The sequence below is a fragment of the Hoplias malabaricus genome, chromosome 11 (assembly GCF_029633855.1).
Source record: "Hoplias malabaricus isolate fHopMal1 chromosome 11, fHopMal1.hap1, whole genome shotgun sequence".
Lineage (NCBI taxonomy): Eukaryota > Metazoa > Chordata > Actinopteri > Characiformes > Erythrinidae > Hoplias > Hoplias malabaricus.
Genome location: NC_089810.1, coordinates 8,447,936 through 8,469,922, shown reverse-complemented (window position 1 = coordinate 8,469,922; position 21,987 = coordinate 8,447,936). Strand labels below are relative to the sequence as shown.

Here is a 21,987-nt window from a genome sequence, read left to right as displayed (position 1 = left end):
CTATTGTCCTACCTTATACCACTCGAGAAACCATACCACAGACTGTAAAGTGAGCATGGAGGGAGCTGGGTCTTAACTGTTGAGAGTTTCTAAGTTGTTGTGGGATTAATCCAGTGAAACACCTGGTACCTACTTGATGACAGCTGTGAAGACCTGGAGATGCAGTGGTTCTGTTGGGAACATATTGGCTTGGCCAAGTGAATAACCTTAGCTGTTAGTTGTAGCTTCTTGCTGATAAGATCATGAATGGCCACAGCAAACCTAGTAGTTAGGAGTAGGATTTAAAGGTACAACAGGACAATATAGTGTCCAGTGTGGTCTGGAGAAGGCATGCAGTAACTTCTACTGGTCGGGTACTGAATGTGCACCACAGGACTGTAGGTCACCCCACCTCAGCCTCCTCATAATTGAATAATTTGTGATGCAGCCATGGGAGCCTGTCACCATGACGACGCAATGCTAAGAAAAAGCTGAGATGGGTCGGTAATCAAAAAAGCTGCTGGTAGGAGAATAATAATTATAAATCATAATTCAGAAATTCCTTTCCTGGATCAGGGCCTTGTCGTGGCGGAAGGGCTTGTGTGATTTCATGACATCCAGGGCTATGTTGTCGGGAGCTGTTTGCTCCAGTAGGGTCTCCTACGGCAAACAGGTCTGGAGTGAAGATCTAGACAAACATGATCCAAAACCATCCCTATGAGTACACCCATTAAAACTCAGTGCACTCTACCCGGGAGAGGGTTACCGGGACCTACTCCTAGAGCCAGGCCTGGGGGTAGTGTCCGACGGCGAGCGCCTGGTGGCCGGGCGGCCCACGTAACCTGGCCAGGCTCAGCCCAAAATGGCAACATGGAAGGATCATGTGGGCTCACCACCCACAAGATCCAGAGTAGGGGTGCCGTGCAATGCCCATCGGGCACAGAGCTGGGGTGAAGGTGCCCCTGGCATTGTGGAACTTGTTAGCGGAAACTGGTTCTTGGTATGTGGAACATAACTTCACTGGGGGGAAAGAGCCAGAGCTGGTGCATGAGGTTGAGAGATACCAGCTAGATATTGTTGGGCTCACCTCTACACACAGTGTGTGCTCTGGAACAAACTCCTCGATAGGGGTTGGTCTCTCTCCTACTCAGGAGTTGCACAGGGTGAGAGACGCCAGGTGGGTGTGGGGATACTCACAAGTCCCCAGCTGATGGCTGTACAGTTGGAGTTTGTCCCAGTAAACAAGAGGGTCACCTCAATGTGGCTCTGGCTTGCAGAGAGGAAAACATTGACTGTTGTGTGTGCGTATGCACCAAACAGCAGCTCAGAGTATTCAGCCTTCATGGAGGCAGTGAGTGGAGTTCTAGAGGGGATTCCATGCACTGACTTTTTTGTTTTGCTGGGGGACTTCATTGCTCACGTTGGCAATGCCTGGGAAACCTGGAGAGGAGTGATTTGGAGGAACGGCCTGCCTGATCTGAACCCGAGTGGTGTGATGTTGTTGAACTTCTGTGCTAGTCATGGTTTGTCCATAATGAACACCATGTTTGAATATAAAATTGCTTATAAGTGTTCTTGGTACCAAAGGTCAGTGATTGATTTTTGTGGTCGTGTCTTCTGACCTAAGGCCATATGTTTTGGACACTCGGGTAAAGAGAGGGGCTGAGCTGTCAACCGATCATCATCTGTTGGTGAGTTTGATCCGATGGCGGGAAAAGCTGCAGGACATACCTGGTAAATCTAAACGTATAGTGAGGGTGTGCTGGGAAAAGCTGGCAGATGACTCTGTCCAGATGTATTTCAACTCTCACCTCCGAAAGAACTTCTCAAATGTTCCGGAGGAGGTAGGGGTAATGGAGTTTGAATGGAAAATGTTCCGGACCTCCATTGTGGAAGTGGCTGCATGTAGCTGTGGTCAAAACTTGTCGGTACCTGTTATGGCAGCAACCCAATAACGCGTTGGTGGACACCGGGGGTGAGGGAAGCTGTCAAGCGGAAGAAGGAGGCTTTTCAGGATTGGCAATCGGGGAAGTTCAGATTCTGTGGATGGGTACCGGCAGGCAAAAAAGGCTGCAACTGTGGCAGTTGCTGAAGCAAAATCCAGAACATGGGAGGAGTTTGTAGAGGCCATGGACAATGACTTCACGGCGGCTTTAAAGAGGTTCTGGAAAACACTCTGACAGCTCAGGAGGGGGAGGGGGGACACAGTCCAAGCTGTGCTCAGCAAAGGTTTGGTGAAACTCTGAACTCAACTGAGCATATTGTTGGGCATTGGGAGGAGCACTTTGAGGAACTCCTTAACCTGAGAGACATCCCTCTTGTGCAGGAGGTAGGGCCAGAAGTGTCTGGGGGGTCGGATTCCATTTCCTTGGCTGAAGTCACTGAGGTGGTGAAAAAGCTTCGCAGTGGCAAAGCTCCAGGAGTGGATGAGATTCACCCAGAGTTACTGAAGGCACACAATTCTGTGGGGCTGTCTTGGATGACATACCTCTACAATATTGCATGGACCTTGGGAACGGTGCTTTTGGATTGGCAACTGGGGTATCTCCACTCCAGTTCCTGATATTTATGGACAGGGGTGGCGAGCTGTAGCCTGGGACAGGAGGGCTTACATCGTTGAGCTCTGGAAGTGGCATCTCTGCATTTTGTGAATGATGTTGTTCTTCTGGCTTCTATGAACGGAGGCCTCCAGTGTTCACTTGAGCAGTTTGCAGCCAAGTGTGAAGCGGTCGGTATGTGAATAAACACCTCCAATTCTGAGGCCATGGTTATCTCCCGGAAATAGATGGCATGCTCCCTTCAGGTAAGGGGTGAGTGTTAGTGTGGGATATGTTAGTTGAAAACACAAGACTCCATTTACGTTGCCCCCACGCATCCTAAAACAACAGTGCCACATAGTGGTAGGTTGTTTACCTGCTCTCCACATTTGTGGATCAGGCTGCTGTGTGTGGATCTGGTGCAATGTGAAAGGAAAGTCTCAAAATCCACAAACCCGTGAGAGGAAATTAACAAATGCACGTCACAAAAACAACATGAGTGACTTGATCCACAAACACAGATTCAACAATTTACAAATATATACAACGTAATTTTAAACAAATGCATTTATTTTTGCATAAAATTCTGATATATTTATGAAAACGAAACACATGTAGATTATGAACGTAACTGTAATTGTACAAACTGCAGACTGTGAGACACAGATTGGGATGTGTTCATTTGTGAATAGAAAAATATATCTGTGACTTGTGGATCAACATTTACACATTTGTAAAGTATTTTGAGACTAATCTGTCTCCATAAAGACAGACCTATTTTTCTAGATATTCTCTGCTCTAGGATCCATGATAAAACTCTGAGAGTCACAGCAGGCCCAGCCTTTCAGCATTTAGTTCAGGGCCAATATCCCAACAAATAAAAACGGGTTCTGTGCACTGGATCAATTATAATTGTTATTATTATAAGAATCTTTATAAAATAAGGAGATGTTGTAAAATAAGACGTTGTAAATATTTGTTTATTTAGGATACACACAATGAAAAATTTTAAGATTTCCAGTTTATATTTGATGATCTAATGCAATATTATTTGATGTGAAACTTCATACAAATAATTTAGAAACAATAGAAATGAAAAAATATTAGTAAAAATAAAGAAAATTGCTTGTTTTTACTGAATTACCCATTTATTTTCAGCCCAGGAGATCACAAGTGGGCCAGATTTACTCAAAATTAATCTATAAGTTAACTCTGATTCAGAGCAGAATAAATGTTTTTAGGTGTTTTTCACACTTGATTACTCCCAGAGGTGATGACAGTGCTGTTTTTAGAAACTGTAGAATCTGCCGTTTCTAACGATGTGTGGATTACACTGGTGTGTTCAGACATTCCTGAGTTATAAAGCTGAGAAGATGAGGAGTACTTTTACCCACAAAGTGCAGGACTCAGGGTCGTTTCTGGTGCGTGGACTTCAAGTGAAACTCCAAGGATGGAGTAAAAAGAAATCCACACTCACTGATCACACACTCCACAGATTTATTTCTCTTTATTTAAAAAAATTTAAGTAACTGAGAAGTTCAGACAGAAACTGCACAGTGTTCAGGGCGTGGTCTTCATCACAGCATTGATTTCAGCTGCTGCTGTGTTTCTTTAATGAAGTGACTCTAACTGAGCTGATTCAGTCTGACAGAGCTCTGCACTGGGAGCACCTTCAGAGGAGACTCTTCACCGTCGACCCAAAAGAACGGCAGAAGTGTCTCAGTGAATGTGTGTGTGAACATGTGTAAGTGTGTGTTAGTGAGAGGATCAGAGAATGAGAGTTTTCGTCTGTTCCAGTCCAGCTTCACTCTGACCCTCTGCACCTTCTGTGACACTGAGAGGGCAGTACATGGCTGTGGTGTTGACTGAGCCCAGTAGTTACCATTCCAGATCCCCACATACCACACTCCACTCCTGGAGGATAACTCTCCCTTCCTCTGAGCCGACTCTGTCATCACTCCCACATCCCAGCGTGTATTGTCTCCAACGTCAACCTCCCAGCAGTGTGTTCCTGAGTTTAACCCCTCAGACCCCAGGACACACGCATAATAATCAAATCTCTCTGGAAGATCAGGGAGCTGCTGATTCTCACTGTGTCTCACACTGGTCAGATCATCAGACACAATCAGATCAGGACGAGCAGTGTTGGGGTCCAGAGTCACAGGAGCTGAAGATAAAACACACACACACACACACACACACACACACACACACACACAGAGTAAGTACACATAATTAAATACACCCACCCACACACGCACAAACACAGTGAGACTCACTAAAGCAGATGATCTCCTGCATCTTCTCCCAGACGGTAAACTTCAGGTTGCTCAGGTGGTTGCTCACATGGAGCAGTGCTCCTGAAAGCCTCTCTGGATCCTGCAGTGTGCACTGAGCTCTGGAAGAACATTCAGGAGTCAGTGCTGCTGTGGCTTTGAGTTCAGAACCACAGAAAAGAGAGAGACAGGAGACACAGCACTCACCTCTCCAGAGTGGACTTGTACTTCTGTAAAACAGTGAGGCCAGTGTGGGTCACTGTGGTTTTTTTAATCAGAAAGAAATAGAGAATAACATCTGTGGACAAACCCTGACTAAAGTGTCCTCACCTGTAAGAAGGAGACGTCCTCAGCGCTCATCTGCTCTTCTATGGCTCTGACTGTGTCTGAAAGGGATGAGATCTCTCTGCTGATCTTCTTGATCTTCTCCTTCATCCTCTGACTCTTCTGCTCCTCTTCATTCCTCAGTGCAGTGATCCTGGCTGTCTCTTCATCTCTGAGAAACTGGTGGAGCTCCTCAAACTCCTCCTTAATCTGCCTCTCTGTGAGCCGAGCCTGAGTCTGGAGTCAAGGAGGAGATGGAGTGAGAGAGGATTGATGATGTGATGATGTTGACAATCGTAATCTCTGTAGTGTTTGATTCTTACCTTTATATGTTCTGCAGTCTGACCCCAGTTCAGTTTACACTCTTTAAACAGATCCAGTTTCTCCTGCAGGGGCTTCAGAGCAGACTTGAGTTCCTCCTGAAATAAATGGGAGACCTGAACCAGACAATTTAAACAGACACTGCCCCCAATAGATCAGAGTAACTCATATCTGACTGCACTGAATTAGATAAGAATCTATTGATTAAAAGGTTGTTTACAATGATTTTATGGTCACTAAAAAAACAAAGGCCATCAGTCATTTACTGAAAGTCACTTTAAAGAAAACTCCTGACTCCATCTCCATAGTCTCTGCAGAACTGGAGCAGTAGAACCAGTAAAGCACAATATTCCTAAGATGTATTTGTTGGTTACAGTGTGTGAAGGAGAATGTGCCCTTACTCTCTTCCTGTTTAAACCCTGTGGGTTTGAGTTCATATTTCAGATAAAAGTGATCTAAATGTAAACTCAACAGCACAATATACCACACTGTGTTACATCTACTACACTGTAATAACAGCTCTATAACAGAAAGGGCTCTGAGCTTCATGATTTAATAATCCCTCAAAGCAGTCGTTATCAGAGCCCTGACTTTTCATGTTCAAATCCATTCATGTACACAGTTTGTTTACCTTGCAGTCTGTAACAGCTTCATCCACGGGGGAGAACTTGTGGTTGGTGTGTTTTCTGGAAGTCTGACACACCCAACACACTGGCTGCTGATCGTCCAGACAGAAGAGTTTGAGTTTCTCACTGTGCAGACTGCAAAGTGTTTCAGATCCTGCTGCAGCTCTCTGGCTTCTCTCCTTTAAATAACTCTCACACAGGTTCTTTAAAGCCAGGTTTAGAGGAGGATCCATTGAAGATATTGTTCTACAAACTGGACACTCTCTGGATTCTTTGGTTTCCCAGAACCTCTGCAGACAGGCTTTACACACACTGTGACTACAGCACAGAACAACAGGATCCTTGAAGATATCACAGCACACAGCACACGAGAAATCCTCCTCTGAGAAAGATTTAGAAGCCATTTTCTTCAGCTGTGGTTCCTTCAGTCAGAGCTCTCACTCTTTCACTTTCAGTTCTGTGGAAATAACCCCACTCTGAGTTCAGATGGGTTTGAGGTTAAACAGCAATCTTTCCAGCTGCAGTTAGTCACCAGTTTGTTTCAGAACTGGAAATGTGCCTCAGAATTCTCCATAAAGCTTTTTATAAAACTAGACTCACCTGAGCACAGTGCAGTCTGTCTGTACAGGACGGGAGACGCCTCACACTCAGCATTTCCTCAGTAGGAGGAGCTTTACACAAGGACGTGTTTATTTCTGTATTGAGATCTCCTCACTGCAGAGTTAAATGATGACAAAGATGCATTTCTTGTTTAAACAGCTACAAGACGTGAAGAGTAGTGATGAAAATGTGATCTTCAGAAAAGACAGCCTTAGTTTGAAGGAGAAAATAGGAAGTAAGGCATGGCTCAGATCCTTTTTATAAGTACATTTAATCTTAAATGTGATTTTGTTAAGTTTTCATTTCCTGTTCTAATTTTCCATTCCACATTAAATGGCTAATTGTTTATTTTATTCTACATTAAATTGCTTCTTTCTTTGTACAACTAGCTACACTGAATAATAAAGGAGGTTATTGCGCAATGTGTGGCATCTCACGTGCAGCTCCATAACTAGAATAAAGATTATAGTGAGGTCCATACTGTGGGAATGCAAACACACTTCACAATATCTAACATTTACAACTTCTAATTTGTTACCCATCTATTCTCCCGTAAACTGCCTTGAATCCACTTAAACTATGTATTTTGTTTTATGTTTACCTTTCTCTCTCTCTCTCTCTCACTTACTGATGAATAAAAACATACATACAATACTATTAATAATCACAAACACAGTTTTTATATATTGCCAAAGTGAATAAGTCTTTAGTACCTCATTAAAATAAACATTGTCATCAAACTGTCTGTGAGGAGTGTGGTGTGTTCTCCCTGTGTCTGTGTGGGTTTCCTCTGGGTGACTGTCTGTGAGGAGTGTGGTGTGATCTCTCTCTGTCTGCGTGGGTTTCCTCCGGGTGACTGTCTGTGAGGAGTGTGGTGTGTTCTCTCTGTGTCTGCCTGGGTTTCCTCGGCTGACTGTCTGTGAGGAGTGTGGTGTGTTCTCCCTGTGTCTGCGTGGGTTTCCTCCGGGTGACTGTCTGTGAGGAGTGTGGTGTGATCTCTCTCTGCGTGGGTTTCCTCCGGGTGACTGTCTGTGAGGAGTGTGGTGTGTTCTCCCTGTGTCTGCGTGGGTTTCCTCCGGGTGCTCCGGTTTCCTCCCACACTCCAAAAACACACGTTGGTAGGTGGATTGGAGACTCAAAAGTGTCCGTAGGTGTGAGTGAATGTGTGTGTGACTGTGTGAGTGTGTGTTACCCTGTGAAGGACTGGCGCCCCCTCCAGGGTGTGTTCCCGCCTTATACCCAGTGATTCTGAGCATGCTTTGGATCCACAGCGACCCTTAACTAGATAAGGGTTACAGACAATGAATGAATGAATAAATAAAATAAAGATAGTCCGAGGTTGAATCTGAAGTCACTGTTAAGCGACTAAAGTTTGACTCAAGTCCAAGTCTCAGACTCCTGTCCCCATCTGTGGTGTGGACTAAGTCTAACCTCGACAGGCTTGATTTACACAAACAAAATCAGCTTTAACCCAAATAACTTATTGTTGGATTAGTTTTGGATCCTAAGATGACAAACTTTGCACTGTGTTGATTAATTATTCACTGTTAAAGCTGCAATTATTCCTTAGCTCTGACCCTCAAAGCTGACCCCTCCTATTAAAGTGAGGGACAGCATATGGTAGGACAACCCTCACTGGGAGAGAAAGCAGAATGAACAGTGACACCAGAGTATTTCCTCTCTCCTGCAGACACAAGGCCAGAGCGGTTTCTGACCTTTTCTGAGCCCCCAGCACCAATCAATTGACCTTTAGCACCAGGCAAAGCATCCATGGGATGAGCTCAGAGCAGGAGGGTCCAGAAAAGAGCTGCAACGCACTCCTCAAAGCATTGTTTACCAGTAATTACCCTTAGTCTGAATACAGCTTTTACCACCGCAGCATGTTTATACAAAAGTGATGCATTCAGAACTCGGCTGGCCACCTTAATGACCTCTGAGTAATGTGTGTGACAGAGACATGCACTGGACACAGATTCTGCAACAAAAACAACAAAACAACAATATGGTGTGAAGGTCAGGCTCCCATTTCAATTCAGGATCAGGGCAGTGACAGAGAGCTGGGATCAATATGGGGGTCGAGAGTGTTCACCCTGGCATCCAGACACTGGCCAATCAAAGCCACTCCTGTAGCTGTTTGTGAGGGTAAGACCTCGGCCTTCACTTATATTACAGACAGTGATGAACACCAAGAGTCAGAACAATAAGAGCAACATACATGATTCAGGAAAGCTACTGTTCTTACAACAACTTTACTCAACAACAGTTTTTAAACCCTGTGTCCACTCTCTGTCCACTCTGTGAGACACTCCTCCCTCGTTGGTCCACCTTGTAGATGTAAAGTCAGAGACAGTAGCACATCTGTCGCTGCACAGTGTGTGTCACTTGTCCTCTAGTCCTTCATCAGTGACACAGGACGCTGTCGGCTGGATGTTTTTGGTAGTTGACTATTCCCTGAGAGTGAGCTGAGGTAGTGGACAGTAAGTGTATAAATGAGGAGGTTTAGTGGAGCTTTAATATAAAAAGTGAAATCAGTGGGATCTGGTTATATGACGTCTCACTGAAGGTGGCTGTGCTGTTGGACTGAAGTGTGCTTACATTAATGTGATGAGAAATAAACTATCAACAAATAGTGTTTCTGTCATATGAGCACTCGGACATAGAAGGTACTGAAGGGTAGAGAGAGTACAGATGCTGAGTGCTTTACTGTGTGCTGCTGCTGTTGATGTTCACTGCTCACTGGAGCAGATGATGGATCCTCCAGGTGATACTCCACCTTTCAGCAGGAGCCTGACGGAAAGAGTGAGTATGCTCCAATACTGAGAATACATCACATTAATAAACACACAATGGAGTCCTGGATTAAAACTCACAGGAGGGATACACATTAGAGACCACATCTTTTCAGAATCACACTGCATCGACTTCCCGAATACAGAATCAAACTCAAATAAATACACTCCAATGGTTTTATATTTATACTCCCATATGCCAAAACATTAAAAACACTGCTTGGTGAAGTGGTGTGAACTTAAGGGGAACGTCTACGATTGTGGGAAAAAGTTCTTTTTTTTTTTTTTTCAGAAGCTCCACATCTTTTAATGTGGAGCGGTGCGTGTGAGTAAGAAGCGACTGTATCTTGTTGGTGTCTGAAGTGTAAATTGTCTGTAAGTGTTTATTCACTGTTTGAATTAACACAGAAACTCATGTGTAACTCGAGCTGTTTAGTTTTGTAGCACTTTCATTCTGTGTTTACTTTCATGCAGTTAGCGCTCTCCTGAATTTAGAGTCAGTTCCACCTTAAGTAATGTAACTGTAACAGCAGAAATAAGTCAGTGTTACCCCCCTATGGAGCAGGAATAGAGCAACATCCTCATCTCAGTTGGTGCTTTTCAGCGTTTCAAGTCTCTTCGTTGTCTCTGCTCATGGAATTTCTGTGAGCAGAGAGAGAGAAAGCCTAGCATACCGGACCGAGACACAAAAAATAAAAATAATAAAACAAAGAACTCAGCGCTGTAAATAAAGATGCAGTGTGTTGTAGTGAAGCTAAACGGGTGATTCACAGAGTGTTATATCATCCTCGATTGTGTTCTGGGTAAAGATCAGAGAACCAGACATGTCTGTTGAGCTCTTCCTTCTGAATGTAAACAGAAAACCTTTAATAATCCTGTTACTCAATTTCTGGTTTGGAAAGGAATCTTCAGGGAAATAAAAACAGGAAAATACAGTGGGTGTTTTCTGGGGGTTGAGGTAGCATCACTTTAATGTGTATTACATGTGTATCACATCTAACTCTGATCTGACTGTGCTGTAAACAGTGGGTAAACCATGACTCTGTCCTGACTCTAGTGCTGAATTCAGACTGAGCCGCCCACAGTGCCCCCTGCTGATGTTGTATGGTTGGTTCCCATAAAAACTGGAGGAAATGTAGGTTGGGAGCACCAAGTTTTTAAGAGTCCTGACCGGAACCTGTCCAAGAACCAGAGATCTTTTGGTGGATAAGTGTTATAGCTGACAGTATGGCAATTGGGCGTGGGGGCCGGGAGCTCATGGGGTCTCGATGCTCAGTGATTTTCTATGGAAATCATGGAAGGTGTGTGTGTGTGTGTGCGTGTGAAAGAGAGAGAGAGAGATAAATGTCAGTGCTCAGAGTTCTGTTTGAGAGCTGAGATCATTCCTCTGTTCTCCACTGATCTGGGGTCTGTCCTGGGGTAGGTCTGGTGAGTTACTGTAGAACAAAAGTGTCTCATCTGATGGAGTCACCATGAGCCTTAAACCTTTCCAGAACAGCCTTGTTTAATTTATTGGAACTTACAGACCGTCTAGTTTCCTGAAAATGCGACGGCATTACACATCCACACACTCAACTGATTTCACCACTGGAGACACTTAGACGAACTTCTGTGGAGAAAACCAAGTATCGCTATAAGAGAAGCTTTTTAGCAAAAGGAAGAAATGTTCTTAAATGTAAAGTGTACATAGTCTTCCTCTTCTCTGCAGTGGAACACAGTTCTGTTTCTTAATGAAATGTCTGTGACCTGTTTTGGTCCAAACCCCACGAGCCACACAGCAGCGTTCTCCCCTGTGTAAACAGCCCTGTTCAGAACGCCCACTTTCAGCACCTGTTCTTTTATATGATAATGAGCCGCTCGCTGTTCACCCCGACCCCGAGCGCACAGCAGTGAGGAGCGAGGAGCAGAAGATTGTGTCTGTGACAAAACAGCACAGTGGCGTTCTGTATGTGGTGAAGAAAGAGCAGAAAATACAATATGAAACTCAACAAGTTAAATTCTGATTAATGTGGCATATAAAAGTTAAACAAAATAAACAAAAAATGGCCAAAATAAGTCAAGACTCCTAAGTGCCACAGACCTCCTGCATCCAGAGGAGTGTTTTAGAAAGGGTTAACTCCTCTCAGGTGACCTGTTAGCACACCCTTGGTGGTGAGGTCATCTCCGACATGTCTCAGGATGAAGCCATTGAGCCGTGTTCTGCCGCCTGTTCTCCACGTCCTGGATCACGCGAGTTGACTCTACTCTGAGAGGAGGGGCTCATCTCTCAATCTTTCACCCTACAATTATTCAGCTGATGCATGTCTCAAATCTATCTGCTGCAACTCATCAGCGCCATCCTGAAGTGACTGTAGGGCACACGTGACATCACTGTTCCTGTCATCATAAACACTCTGTCGCCTTCTTGGCTAATGGACTGATGGAGGTCTGCAGACTCATGGACATTTAGTCAATGCTGGACCCACTGGGCTGTGAGTGAGTGGTGGATGAAGGAAGATTAACACCCACTGATTACAAACCAGCTGTAAACACAGCTCTGAAGCGTATTCTGAGGCACTACAGGGTTTCAGGGCCCTGGCTGTGATTCCTTACTTAGGTCACTGTCTGTGAGGAGCATGGTGTGTTCTCTCTGTGTCTGTGTGGGTTTCCTGTGTGTACCATGCTTTCCTTCCACAGTCCAAATGTGTGTGTGCGCGTGAGTGAATGACTGGATGAGTGTGTCAAACTGTCCATGGGTCACTCCTTCACACCTGTAGACACTTTCACCCAGTCACTCTCACATCTGTGGACAGTTTCACACTCACCCACACACTCATCTGTATAACTTTCAACAAAGTGAATGACTGGGTGAATGTATGAAACTAGTGTTGATGTAGCACTGGAACAGATGGCACAGGGGGTGCATTAACGGTGGCAGTTGGGCTGGATTAGGGTCAAGAGGTCAGTTAAAGTGTAACACTGTTATCTAACTCTTTCGTGGTGGATAAATGCTACATTTCCAAAACCCTCACAGACCTCTCGTCTAATGAATGACTTCTGCTTTTTAAAAAGTGCACTCACTCATTGCTGACCAGTAGTCCAGGAGCTGCTGTACACAGGTCTGTCAACATGCTCAATGCCAAGAGTTGACTCGAGGGATATAAAGTGTCCATCATCCCGGGTGATCTGTGGAGTGATGGAGCAACAGTTAGGATCTTTGGGGTGAGCCTCTGTGGTTTTTCTTCCAACCCCAGCATCTGACCTCATTAGAGACCATGGCTGAATGCTGTTAAATCCTCTTGATTAAAGCCTTTTGAGGAAAAGCAGCTGTAAAGGGGGCAGTTCAAACTCCCTTAACCCAGCACACAGAGGTTTGCATTAAACACTACACTAGGTAGTATTTGTACCTTACAATTACAGCTTTAAAATCACTGTAATGCCCCACTGAGCTGTAACAGCCTTTGCCCTTGCTACTTCAGGTCCAGCACTGCAGAAACTGTACTATGTAACCTTTTGAGGAGGGTGGAGGACTACATCACCCCTCCCTCTGGCCTTCCCCTTGATTTTAGGACAGTGCTGTAAATGTGAAATACATTCTGTAACTGCAGGGGGAGTCCAAGTCTTACCTACTGTTGCTTTATGAGGTGTGCTCTCTTCAGAGGATGAACATTCATGCAGAACATCCGTGACGTAGAAGGTTTGCACGTGACGGTAGTGTCTGCACGAGTGTGACCTAAGTTTAGCTGACGATGTTAGAGGGTCCATGGCTGAGGAGAGTGTGTGTGTGTGTGTGTGTGGGGAGCAGAGGGAGGGGTGGGTGAGAGGATGATGATTTTTGAGCGTTGCCTCCGCGACACACAGCCTCCACTTGATTAGTTCCTGCAGGACAAACGTCTGCCGCTCGGGGGTCAGTGCCGCTACACACTTCATTCAGTCTATTTATAACCCTAAAACCCCCGGGACACAGTCCCACCTCTGAATAATCAGGACAGCACAAAACACTGCTATTTCCTCAATGAACTGGACACTGCTGTTCTGACAGTTTCCATTTAAACCCAGACTCTACCCAACGGAGAATAAAGACTCCCTGTGCATCAGCGTGAGTTTAATTATATCAGCTGTGTAAATAGGTTTTAAAGCATAGTTGTGGTGTATAACTGTAATTCAAACATTCTCCAGTTATTTTATCATTTTATGGTAACTGTTATTCAACATAAAATAACTTTTCAATCTCTAACACTGACTCTATCTGTAAATGGTCTAAACCCACACTCCCACTGACTTTTGGACACAGTATTATGCCCAAGAACAGAACAAACCCATCACAGTCTTCTGCAGCTTTTTCCTGATGCAGCTCAGAACGCAGCGCCCAATAAACTCTTCACTCGCCATTTACTCACTGCTTCATTTTTAGGTTATATTTTGTTGAAGAAAATTAGATTTTTAATAACACACAATTACTGTAACATGACAAAATGAGCGGAGAATGTTTGAATTCTTAATTACAAATGTGTAATAAAAGTTACAAACTCCTGCCCTTGGCAAAGTGGTGGTGCCAAACTCACCACCACCGTCAATGTCACTGCAGCGCTGAGAATGTTCCACCACTCTGTTCGTTTTGGTCTCGTTTTACATTAGTCTAGACTTCAAATATTTTTGCGTAATTTAAAGTCTTTAAAAAATACAAAACAAACATTAATATTCGAGATTACGGCCTCTAATCGCCTGACAACAGCAAACAGATGAAGCATTTTCCTGTTTTTATTTCTTTGTGATTTTGTTTTCAAATCATAACAGGTCATTCATGAATCTTTCTATTATCGTTTTGTTTTTATTTATTGATGAAAAGCAATAAACATTTTCAGATTTTTCATCTTCAAATAATTTTAATCCTTCAATTTAGTTTGCATTATGAAAAATATAAAATATATTAGTTGATAATCTAATAGTTTTTATTGAAAGTAAACCCTGTGGTGGTCCTGACTATAGAGGAATGGGGGAACAGAGTGCAGTTTGCAGGACAGGGCTGTTTGGTCAGTGACGCTGATCAGATGGACACACTGTAGAAACAAGCATTTCATCTGAATGTTTTGGCCGATTGGGGTTTATTAGAAATTCACATGCCTCATTAACATTGCAGCAAAGGGAGCCATCTCAGGAAGCTGCTGCTGTAAGGTGTCTGATAGTGTTTGCTGTTCTCTGTCCTGATGAAAAGGTCACAGTCTGGACGGGGTCAGATGAGTCACGGAGGCTGTGGTCCACAAACCAATTTCACGGTGAGATCCGTAGCTTCAGATCTGTCGGATGCCACTGCAGTGACAGAGAGCAACACCGTCACATCGAGAGCGAGAGGGAGCTCAGCAGAACCTCCATTCAGATCCTACAGGAGTTACAGGATTTTAGTGTAAGGTTTTGAACTGGCATCTGTTTTGTGGCATGCGCTATACTGAATTATGGAAGAACACCATTAGCCATATAACCATATTCACAGAGGTGTTTCTGTCATTTAAAAAACATGCTTAAAATACATCCCTTTGTCATTGGAAGGTCTGGAGAAGCTGCTTCATATCAATGTCTTTGTTAAATGTGGTTTTTATTCAGTGATTGTGTTATACAGAAAATATGGAGCAGGTAATAAATGCAGGAATGATTAACTACCACCAAAAAATAAAGACCACCAAGAACATTTTGCTGATTTTAAGAATTGCAATTACTTATTCATTCAGTGTAACAAGTTAAAGCACGAAGTTTAATGTGGTTGTGTGCAGCTCTATGGAGATTTATAAACACGCTAATGCTACAAAATGTCTCCCCACCACAAAGAGATACACACAAATTCAGCAGTGCTCCGCTCTCTGTGAGACATAATACTGTGCAAGTGTTGCTGAGTTCAGAGTTGTCCCACTGAACTTATGAACAGCAGAGAAACATAACTAAAACACAAACACAGCCCCAGAAACACACAAACAGAGTGTGTTCCTGTTTTATTTCTTATTTATTTATATGAAATGTAAATAACCCCGTCCAGCTCAACTGGGCGAAAACACTGCATGTGAGGTTCTGAGCTCTTTCTTGATTTACTGACCCTCCACAAGCCCATGGACAAAGCCACGGTTCACGATGAAAAACCTTCTCTTCTTTGGTTCCAGATGGTAACTAATTTTTCTGATTTGCGAACCAGTTTATGTTGGTGAAAACATGCCAAATAGTTTCAAATTTAGTTCATAAAAGGAGTCAGTCAGTCAGGAAAAATGCCTCTTCTAGGCCAGCCCAGTAGGTGGTCTGGCAAAATAGCTTAATAGCTATATCCGCCAAGTAAGTTCCTTAAAGCAATTTACTCAGGCTTCTACCAGAACATATTTCAGTGCAGAACTACAAGAGCAAGATCAATTCACACATATGGCCATCTTTAGCAACAAAGAACATGCCATGATCTCAAATGCTCAATCACTCAAAACCCTTGTTCTAGTGGAGAATGTGGAGCTTGTACTATTTAAAAATGCTCCAAACAATGTTTCAATTACTGGCGAAATTCTGGAGCAAGCCTCATCTATACAGGTGAAGAAATGTCATACTGTCCACATTGCTGGAGATTTTTCTGGAACAATTGATACCACTATAGGGGGAAATACAAGAAGGACACTGGTACACTTTCCGGAATGTGTGTTCATGAGTTTGCGGGAAAACGATCCCTTTCTGGAAAAGGTAAGTCATGCCTTTGTTAACGTTAGACTGGACTAATGTAATGCACGGTATTTTGGAATCAGTGAAGCCTCACTTAATCATTTAAAACTGATGCAATATGCTACCACCAAAATGTTAACTGGTACAAAGAAAAGAGCAAGTGACATTAGAAATGCCTTGTCTGTGACCATGTTTAAATCCAGGCTTAGTCTTCAGCACTGAAGACTATGTGGAGCTCAGGTGGGAGGGTTGTACTCTGTGGTGTTAATGTGTCCAAGTGTTGTAAGTACTTCCTGTCCTTATGTTTTTCTTATGCTTCCAGTTTACGCTTTTAAATTGTAAAGCACGTTGGTAATGTGCTATACATACATACATATATAAAATTCACTTACTTTCAACAACAATAGAGACTTCAATTGTTCCCTCTGCTGCCATCTGTTTATTAGTTGCTGAACCAAGTATCAACACACATTCTTACAGCTCAGATGGGCTCAACAAGTGGATTAAAATACCAGAAAACGTTCTGAAACTAAGCCTGGGGACACAGCACATCTAACACCTGATGAGGTTGGGGAGAAGTGTACTGACAGCAATCACTTATTTTAATCCCAGAGATTCAACATTCACCTAATGCTTGAGCAAACTGAAGCCAGCACAAATCATCACCCACTACCCTTACATTAAATTGATTTTAAGTTATTTAACTCAGTAGGATTTTGTGTACTGGAGACTCAATGGAAACTTTTAGGTAAAAATAAACAGCCTCTTGAAGTTTCACTGAATCTGGCAACCCATGCCCACAAATTACCTTTTGCATGGCAGTATATTGTATATGTCCATTAGTCTCTCTGAGCTAAACTGGCAGCCCAGTGTCCAAACACTACACAACAGGTGTATTTCTAGACTACTTTTACTGGGTCACACAGTTTAGACAGGTACCAATAATCTTCTGTTCACCCATCAGTCAGGTGCAGATCCCGACATGCCAACCAGGTCCGCTATTTGGACGTCTAACTATGACCCCACTTGGAGGTCAATATGCAGTTAGAAGGTTTGAACTAGGTAACATTTTGAAGGTCACCGGGATGTCCAAAACAGGTGCAGGAAATTGACATTATTATTGAACAAATATATATATTTTTTATGACAAATATCAACATTGTTATCAATATTGTTAATAAATATAAACGTGATTAAACATCTTATTGCTAATTATTTAAACACATTATATATTTATTTAATTAAATACCTAAATTGGTTAATTATGTATGTGTTTATTTGGAAATTTGCAATTTGTGGAAAATTATGGTAGGCCTATTTATGACTTTAACCACTCAATGCCACTCTGATTGGCCTCAAAAACACATACAATTTAGTACTTAACCCCAAGCAAGGTGGGCTGTGTATTTTTTTTTCTTTTTTTGTATTTTAACTCAACGGAGGGGTCAACTTTCTAAAATCAACATGGTAAAATGGGGGTAATTCATCCATCCATCCATTGATTTTACTGGTTGTTGGTAGGTTGACATGTTTTTGCCAGTGATTAATAAAAATGAAGATTTAGAGAAATTAGTGGGGATTAAATTGTGATTGCGGCACGGTGGTGCAGCAGGTAGTGTCGCAGTCACACACCTCCAAGGGCCTGGAGGTTGTGGGTTCGATTCCCACTCCGGGTGACTGTCTGTGAGGAGTTGGTGTGTTCTCCCCGTGTCTGTGTGGGTTTCCTTCGGGTGCTCCGGTTTCCTCCCACAGTCCAAAAACACACATTGGTAGGTGGATTGGCGACTCAAAAGTGTCCGTAGGTGTGAATGTGTGTGTGCCTGTGTTGCCCTGTGAAGGACTGGCGCCCCCTCCAGGGTGTATTCCCGCCTTGCACCCAATGATTCCAGGTAGGCTCTGGACCCACCGTGACCCTGAATTGGATAAGCGGTTACAGATAATGAATTAATGAATTGTGATTTATTTGTAAAGCATGCTGTATAAGTGTAGTTCCAGGTGATGGAGGTTCTGTATACTGTTCCAGTTAATTTTCCTGTAGCTTCGTTTGGCTCAGCAGTAGATACGTCATTTGGACTAGAATTAGCCCTTATCCTGAGGTCCTGGGGACATCAATAATGTATCTGGCATCACAGACTGCACCTTCAGGTGACCAAAACTGGACATGCAAAAAATGACCTAGGAAAGATGTCGTTTCAACATGTCCTTGCGCAGTGGGATGTGCATCAAGTAAAAAAAAAAATTCTGCTTTAACGTGAATTGTACTACTCTGCCATTGATGAGAAATTAGTTATTCAGACAATTTTGTACAAAACTGGGCTGTGTTTCAAACCCCTGCCTGGAGTAGATAATCTGAGGATCAAGGCTTGAGGATGAAAATAGTGGTGAAATAAAGTCACTGCTCTACTTCTAACATACTTTCCAGGACAGGTTCATGCTGAATAATAGTTCAGTGCTGAAACGTCAGACACTTGCTGTAAAATAACATGCTGTTCTTAAAATACACTAAGGCTTCAGCTCAGTGTGTCTTTCAGGATCGTCTTCTGATGAGAACAGTGTTGATAAAAACCTTCATGAACACCTTGAGTCAAATTCACAGAATCTGTTTTTAAATCTCAGTTTAACACGTTTTACTGAAACAAATTAAACATGAAACATACACTATATTGGAAGTATCCACTCACCCATCCAAATAATACATTTCAGTTTCTAATCACTTCTATGGCCAGAGGTGTATAAAATCAAGCACCTAGACATGCAGACTGCTTCTACAAACATTTGTGTAAGAATGGTTCACTCTCAGGAGCTCAGTGAATTCCAGCATGGGGCTGTGAGGGGATGCCACCCGTGAAAGTCCAGTCATTAAATTTCCTCACTACTAAATATTCCACAGTCAGCTGTCAGTGGTGTTATAACAAAGTGGAAACAACTGGGAACCACAGCACCTCAGCCACATAAAACGGAAGAGCGGGATGCTGAGACGCATTGTGTGCAGAAGTCAATAAAACGTTTTGCAGAGTCAATTGCTCCAGACCTCCAAATGTCTGAAGTGGCCATCAGATTCTCTGAACAACAGTGCACAGAAGGCTTCATGAAATGGGTTTCCGCAGCTGCATCCAAACCATACAACAAGTGCAATGTAAATCGTCAGATGCAGTGGTGTAAAGCATACTGCCACTAGACTCTAGGGCAGTGGAGATTTGTTCTCTGGATTGAAGAACCATCTGGATGATCTCAAATTGGAAATCATACGGATGAGTCTGGGTTTAGTGGACTGCACTGTGCCGGATGTAAAGTTTCCTGGAGGGGGGATCATGGTGTGGGGTTATTTTTCAGGATTTAGGCTCAACCCCTTAGTTCCAGTGAAACAATGCTTCATCACACCAAGAGATTTTGGGCAATTTCATGCTCCCAACTTTGTGGGAACAACCCTCCCTGTTCCAGCATGACTGTGCACCAGTGCACAAACCAAGGTCCTTAAAAACATGGATGAGTGAGTTTGGTGTAGAAGAACTTGACTGGCCTCCACTTGAAAGAACACCTCCTAAATTCAAAAATGCATCAAAAATGCCCATATACATCTACCCAACACTTCTCTGTCCATTAAATACATTACAACTTTTAAAAAGAAACAAACAATTAGTCCAAATTCCCAGAATTATGTTCTGAGACTTTAACCCAAGGTCATTCTTCAAGGAGAACAGAAACCAGGGTAACACCAGTCAGTGAGTGAGTTCTCGCCCCGACCCAGAGCCATCTTAAAGGACTGCCCACCTGTCCTGCTCCATGCTTCAGACCAGCTGCCCATGCTCCAGCCACCACCAATTGGTTTGGCTCTGCCCCTACACTGAAGTTAGACTCCTAACTATTATCACCAGTAGATTCACCAGATGGTAGGTCCCCCATGTGAGCCTTGGTTCTCTGAGGGAATTGCTCTGTGCCACTGTTGCCCCTGGCCTCACTTCCCTGGGGATTTTTACATTCTTTAGATTTATACATTTTACATTTGCATTTTTATTTTTACTGGAAATCTGTGAAGGTGCTTTGTGACATCATCAGTTGTAAAAAGCGCTATACAAATATATTTGATTTGATCTGAGTGTTTACTGGGGCAGGGCTTTTTTTCTGCTGGAAATGTTCTTGCTGCAACATGACAATGCCATGTCACCACTCAACGCATATCATGTCTGTGTCTGAAAATCCACCCACTGCAAACAAAATGTCCAACGAAATTTATCATGGAAAAAATATACAAAGATGTGTTTAAATGTTCTTTTTTCCCCTTTAGAAAACATAATACACAGTAAAACACATCATGCTCTCCAGGGCAAGGAGGTAAATGTTTGTGAATTAAGGTTACAAGATGTGATGTATCGTCTAGAACCTAGATTACCAGTGGTAAATAAGACATTATCAGCTGTTCAGACAGTTTACACAAGGGGGAAAAAGCCAATTGTTTACCAGTTTCAGACATCACTCAAACACAACATAAATCACCAGAGTAGTGTTGGCTGCCATTTGTTCTGGGAGTGGGTTTGGGTGTGTTGGGGACAACTAGGGACTGTCTTTGGTTTCCATTTTGTTTGTTAGAGCTGTCTGTAGTGTGTTAGCTGGGGTGTGTTTGTTGTTTTGTTGGCACAGGGCTTCCTGAAGCTTCACTGGTGCTTGTATGTTGTAAATATAACTTTCTGCACAATATATTCCATCCATTATCCACTCCATCTCTCGGATTGTGTTTCTTTGCTTAGTTTTCCACATACTCAGCCTTTCTACAGCTCTTAACTCAAGCCACACACTACAGACCTCATTCTGTTACAGCTCAACCCCAGACTGGGTCAGAACACCCCCCACCACTGGAGAGACACTGCATTTACCTCCTACCCTCTCTGATCTTCTTTATCTCCATCTCCACTGCGGCACTAGGAGGGACTTTGGGAGAGGCCTCCCCTTGTGGGACATGTACAGAACTTTGAGTGTATGGCACCTATCACACACCCACCACACTTATTACACAGGAGAAAATAAATGTTATCCTGCCATGCTCTCAGCTCAGTCTCACATTTCTCCAGGAGCATTCAGATGGAACAGAGTGTGTTACAGGACTGGGGGAGTGGAACAAAGCAGAGCATCTTTTATTGGTTTTCTTTGTTGTGGAATATACATTCTAACAAAGAAAATACACAGAAAAAGTGGTCACTTTGAAGGGCTTCACTAAAAACAGGTGAAGAAACTGCAGTAAGAAGTGGTGTGAAAAAGGCAGGAAAGACCAAACAAAAGAGCACTCTGTTTTCTTAAACACACCCTTTTCTTCTCTACCTTTATTCTCAGTTTTCCCTTTTCACTTCTTTGTCTTTCTTCCTGAATTGTTTTCCCCTGTTGTACCTTCTATAATTTTTTTGTTTCTTTCTCTAACAAACCACACCAGTTACCCCTCTACAAAGGTGTGACTCAGAGGCTCTGTTTGGAAGGTCTTATATACACAGTCCAGCAGGTGTGCACACTCAGTGCTGATTAAGGCTGAGGAGTCTGGGAATTGGAGTTCTGAGTCCTGGTGGATCCTTCTCTCTCTTACTGTGGAACCTAGGCCCCCTGCTGGCAGCCTGAGACACAGCCTGAGCCCTGAAGAGTGCATCCATCCAGTGCTGGGAACTGGGTTTTTAAGGTGGTAGCAGTTTATTTTCCTCTCCAGATCCATGTTGTGTCTTCAAATCCTAAACAAAGCATGTCAACTTTTAATGGGAAAATGTTTTGGGGAAAAAGAGGGCAGCGACTCCAGACGCCTTGCAGCCTTCGGCTAAGTGTTAGAAAATGGTTTAGAGAAGGGGTCTGCAACCTTCGCAATCAATAGGGCCATATTTAACCCCCGCGCCAACCA

General features: G+C 43.2%; 1 protein-coding gene across 1 annotated transcript; it reads right to left on the bottom strand.

The window, feature by feature from the left end:
• Positions 1-3,513: 3,513 nt before the first annotated feature.
• On the bottom strand, positions 3,514-6,699 carry LOC136709266 (E3 ubiquitin-protein ligase TRIM39-like). Its single transcript, XM_066684389.1, has 7 exons — positions 6,664-6,699; positions 6,069-6,520; positions 5,440-5,535; positions 5,123-5,353; positions 5,000-5,022; positions 4,796-4,914; positions 3,514-4,683 (listed from the first exon to the last, which is right to left on the bottom strand). Exons 2-7 carry the CDS (start codon positions 6,465-6,467, stop codon positions 4,142-4,144), a joined length of 1,410 nt encoding a protein of 469 aa, XP_066540486.1. The 5' UTR covers positions 6,468-6,520; positions 6,664-6,699; the 3' UTR covers positions 3,514-4,141.
• Between the last annotated feature and the right edge of the window lie 15,288 nt (positions 6,700-21,987).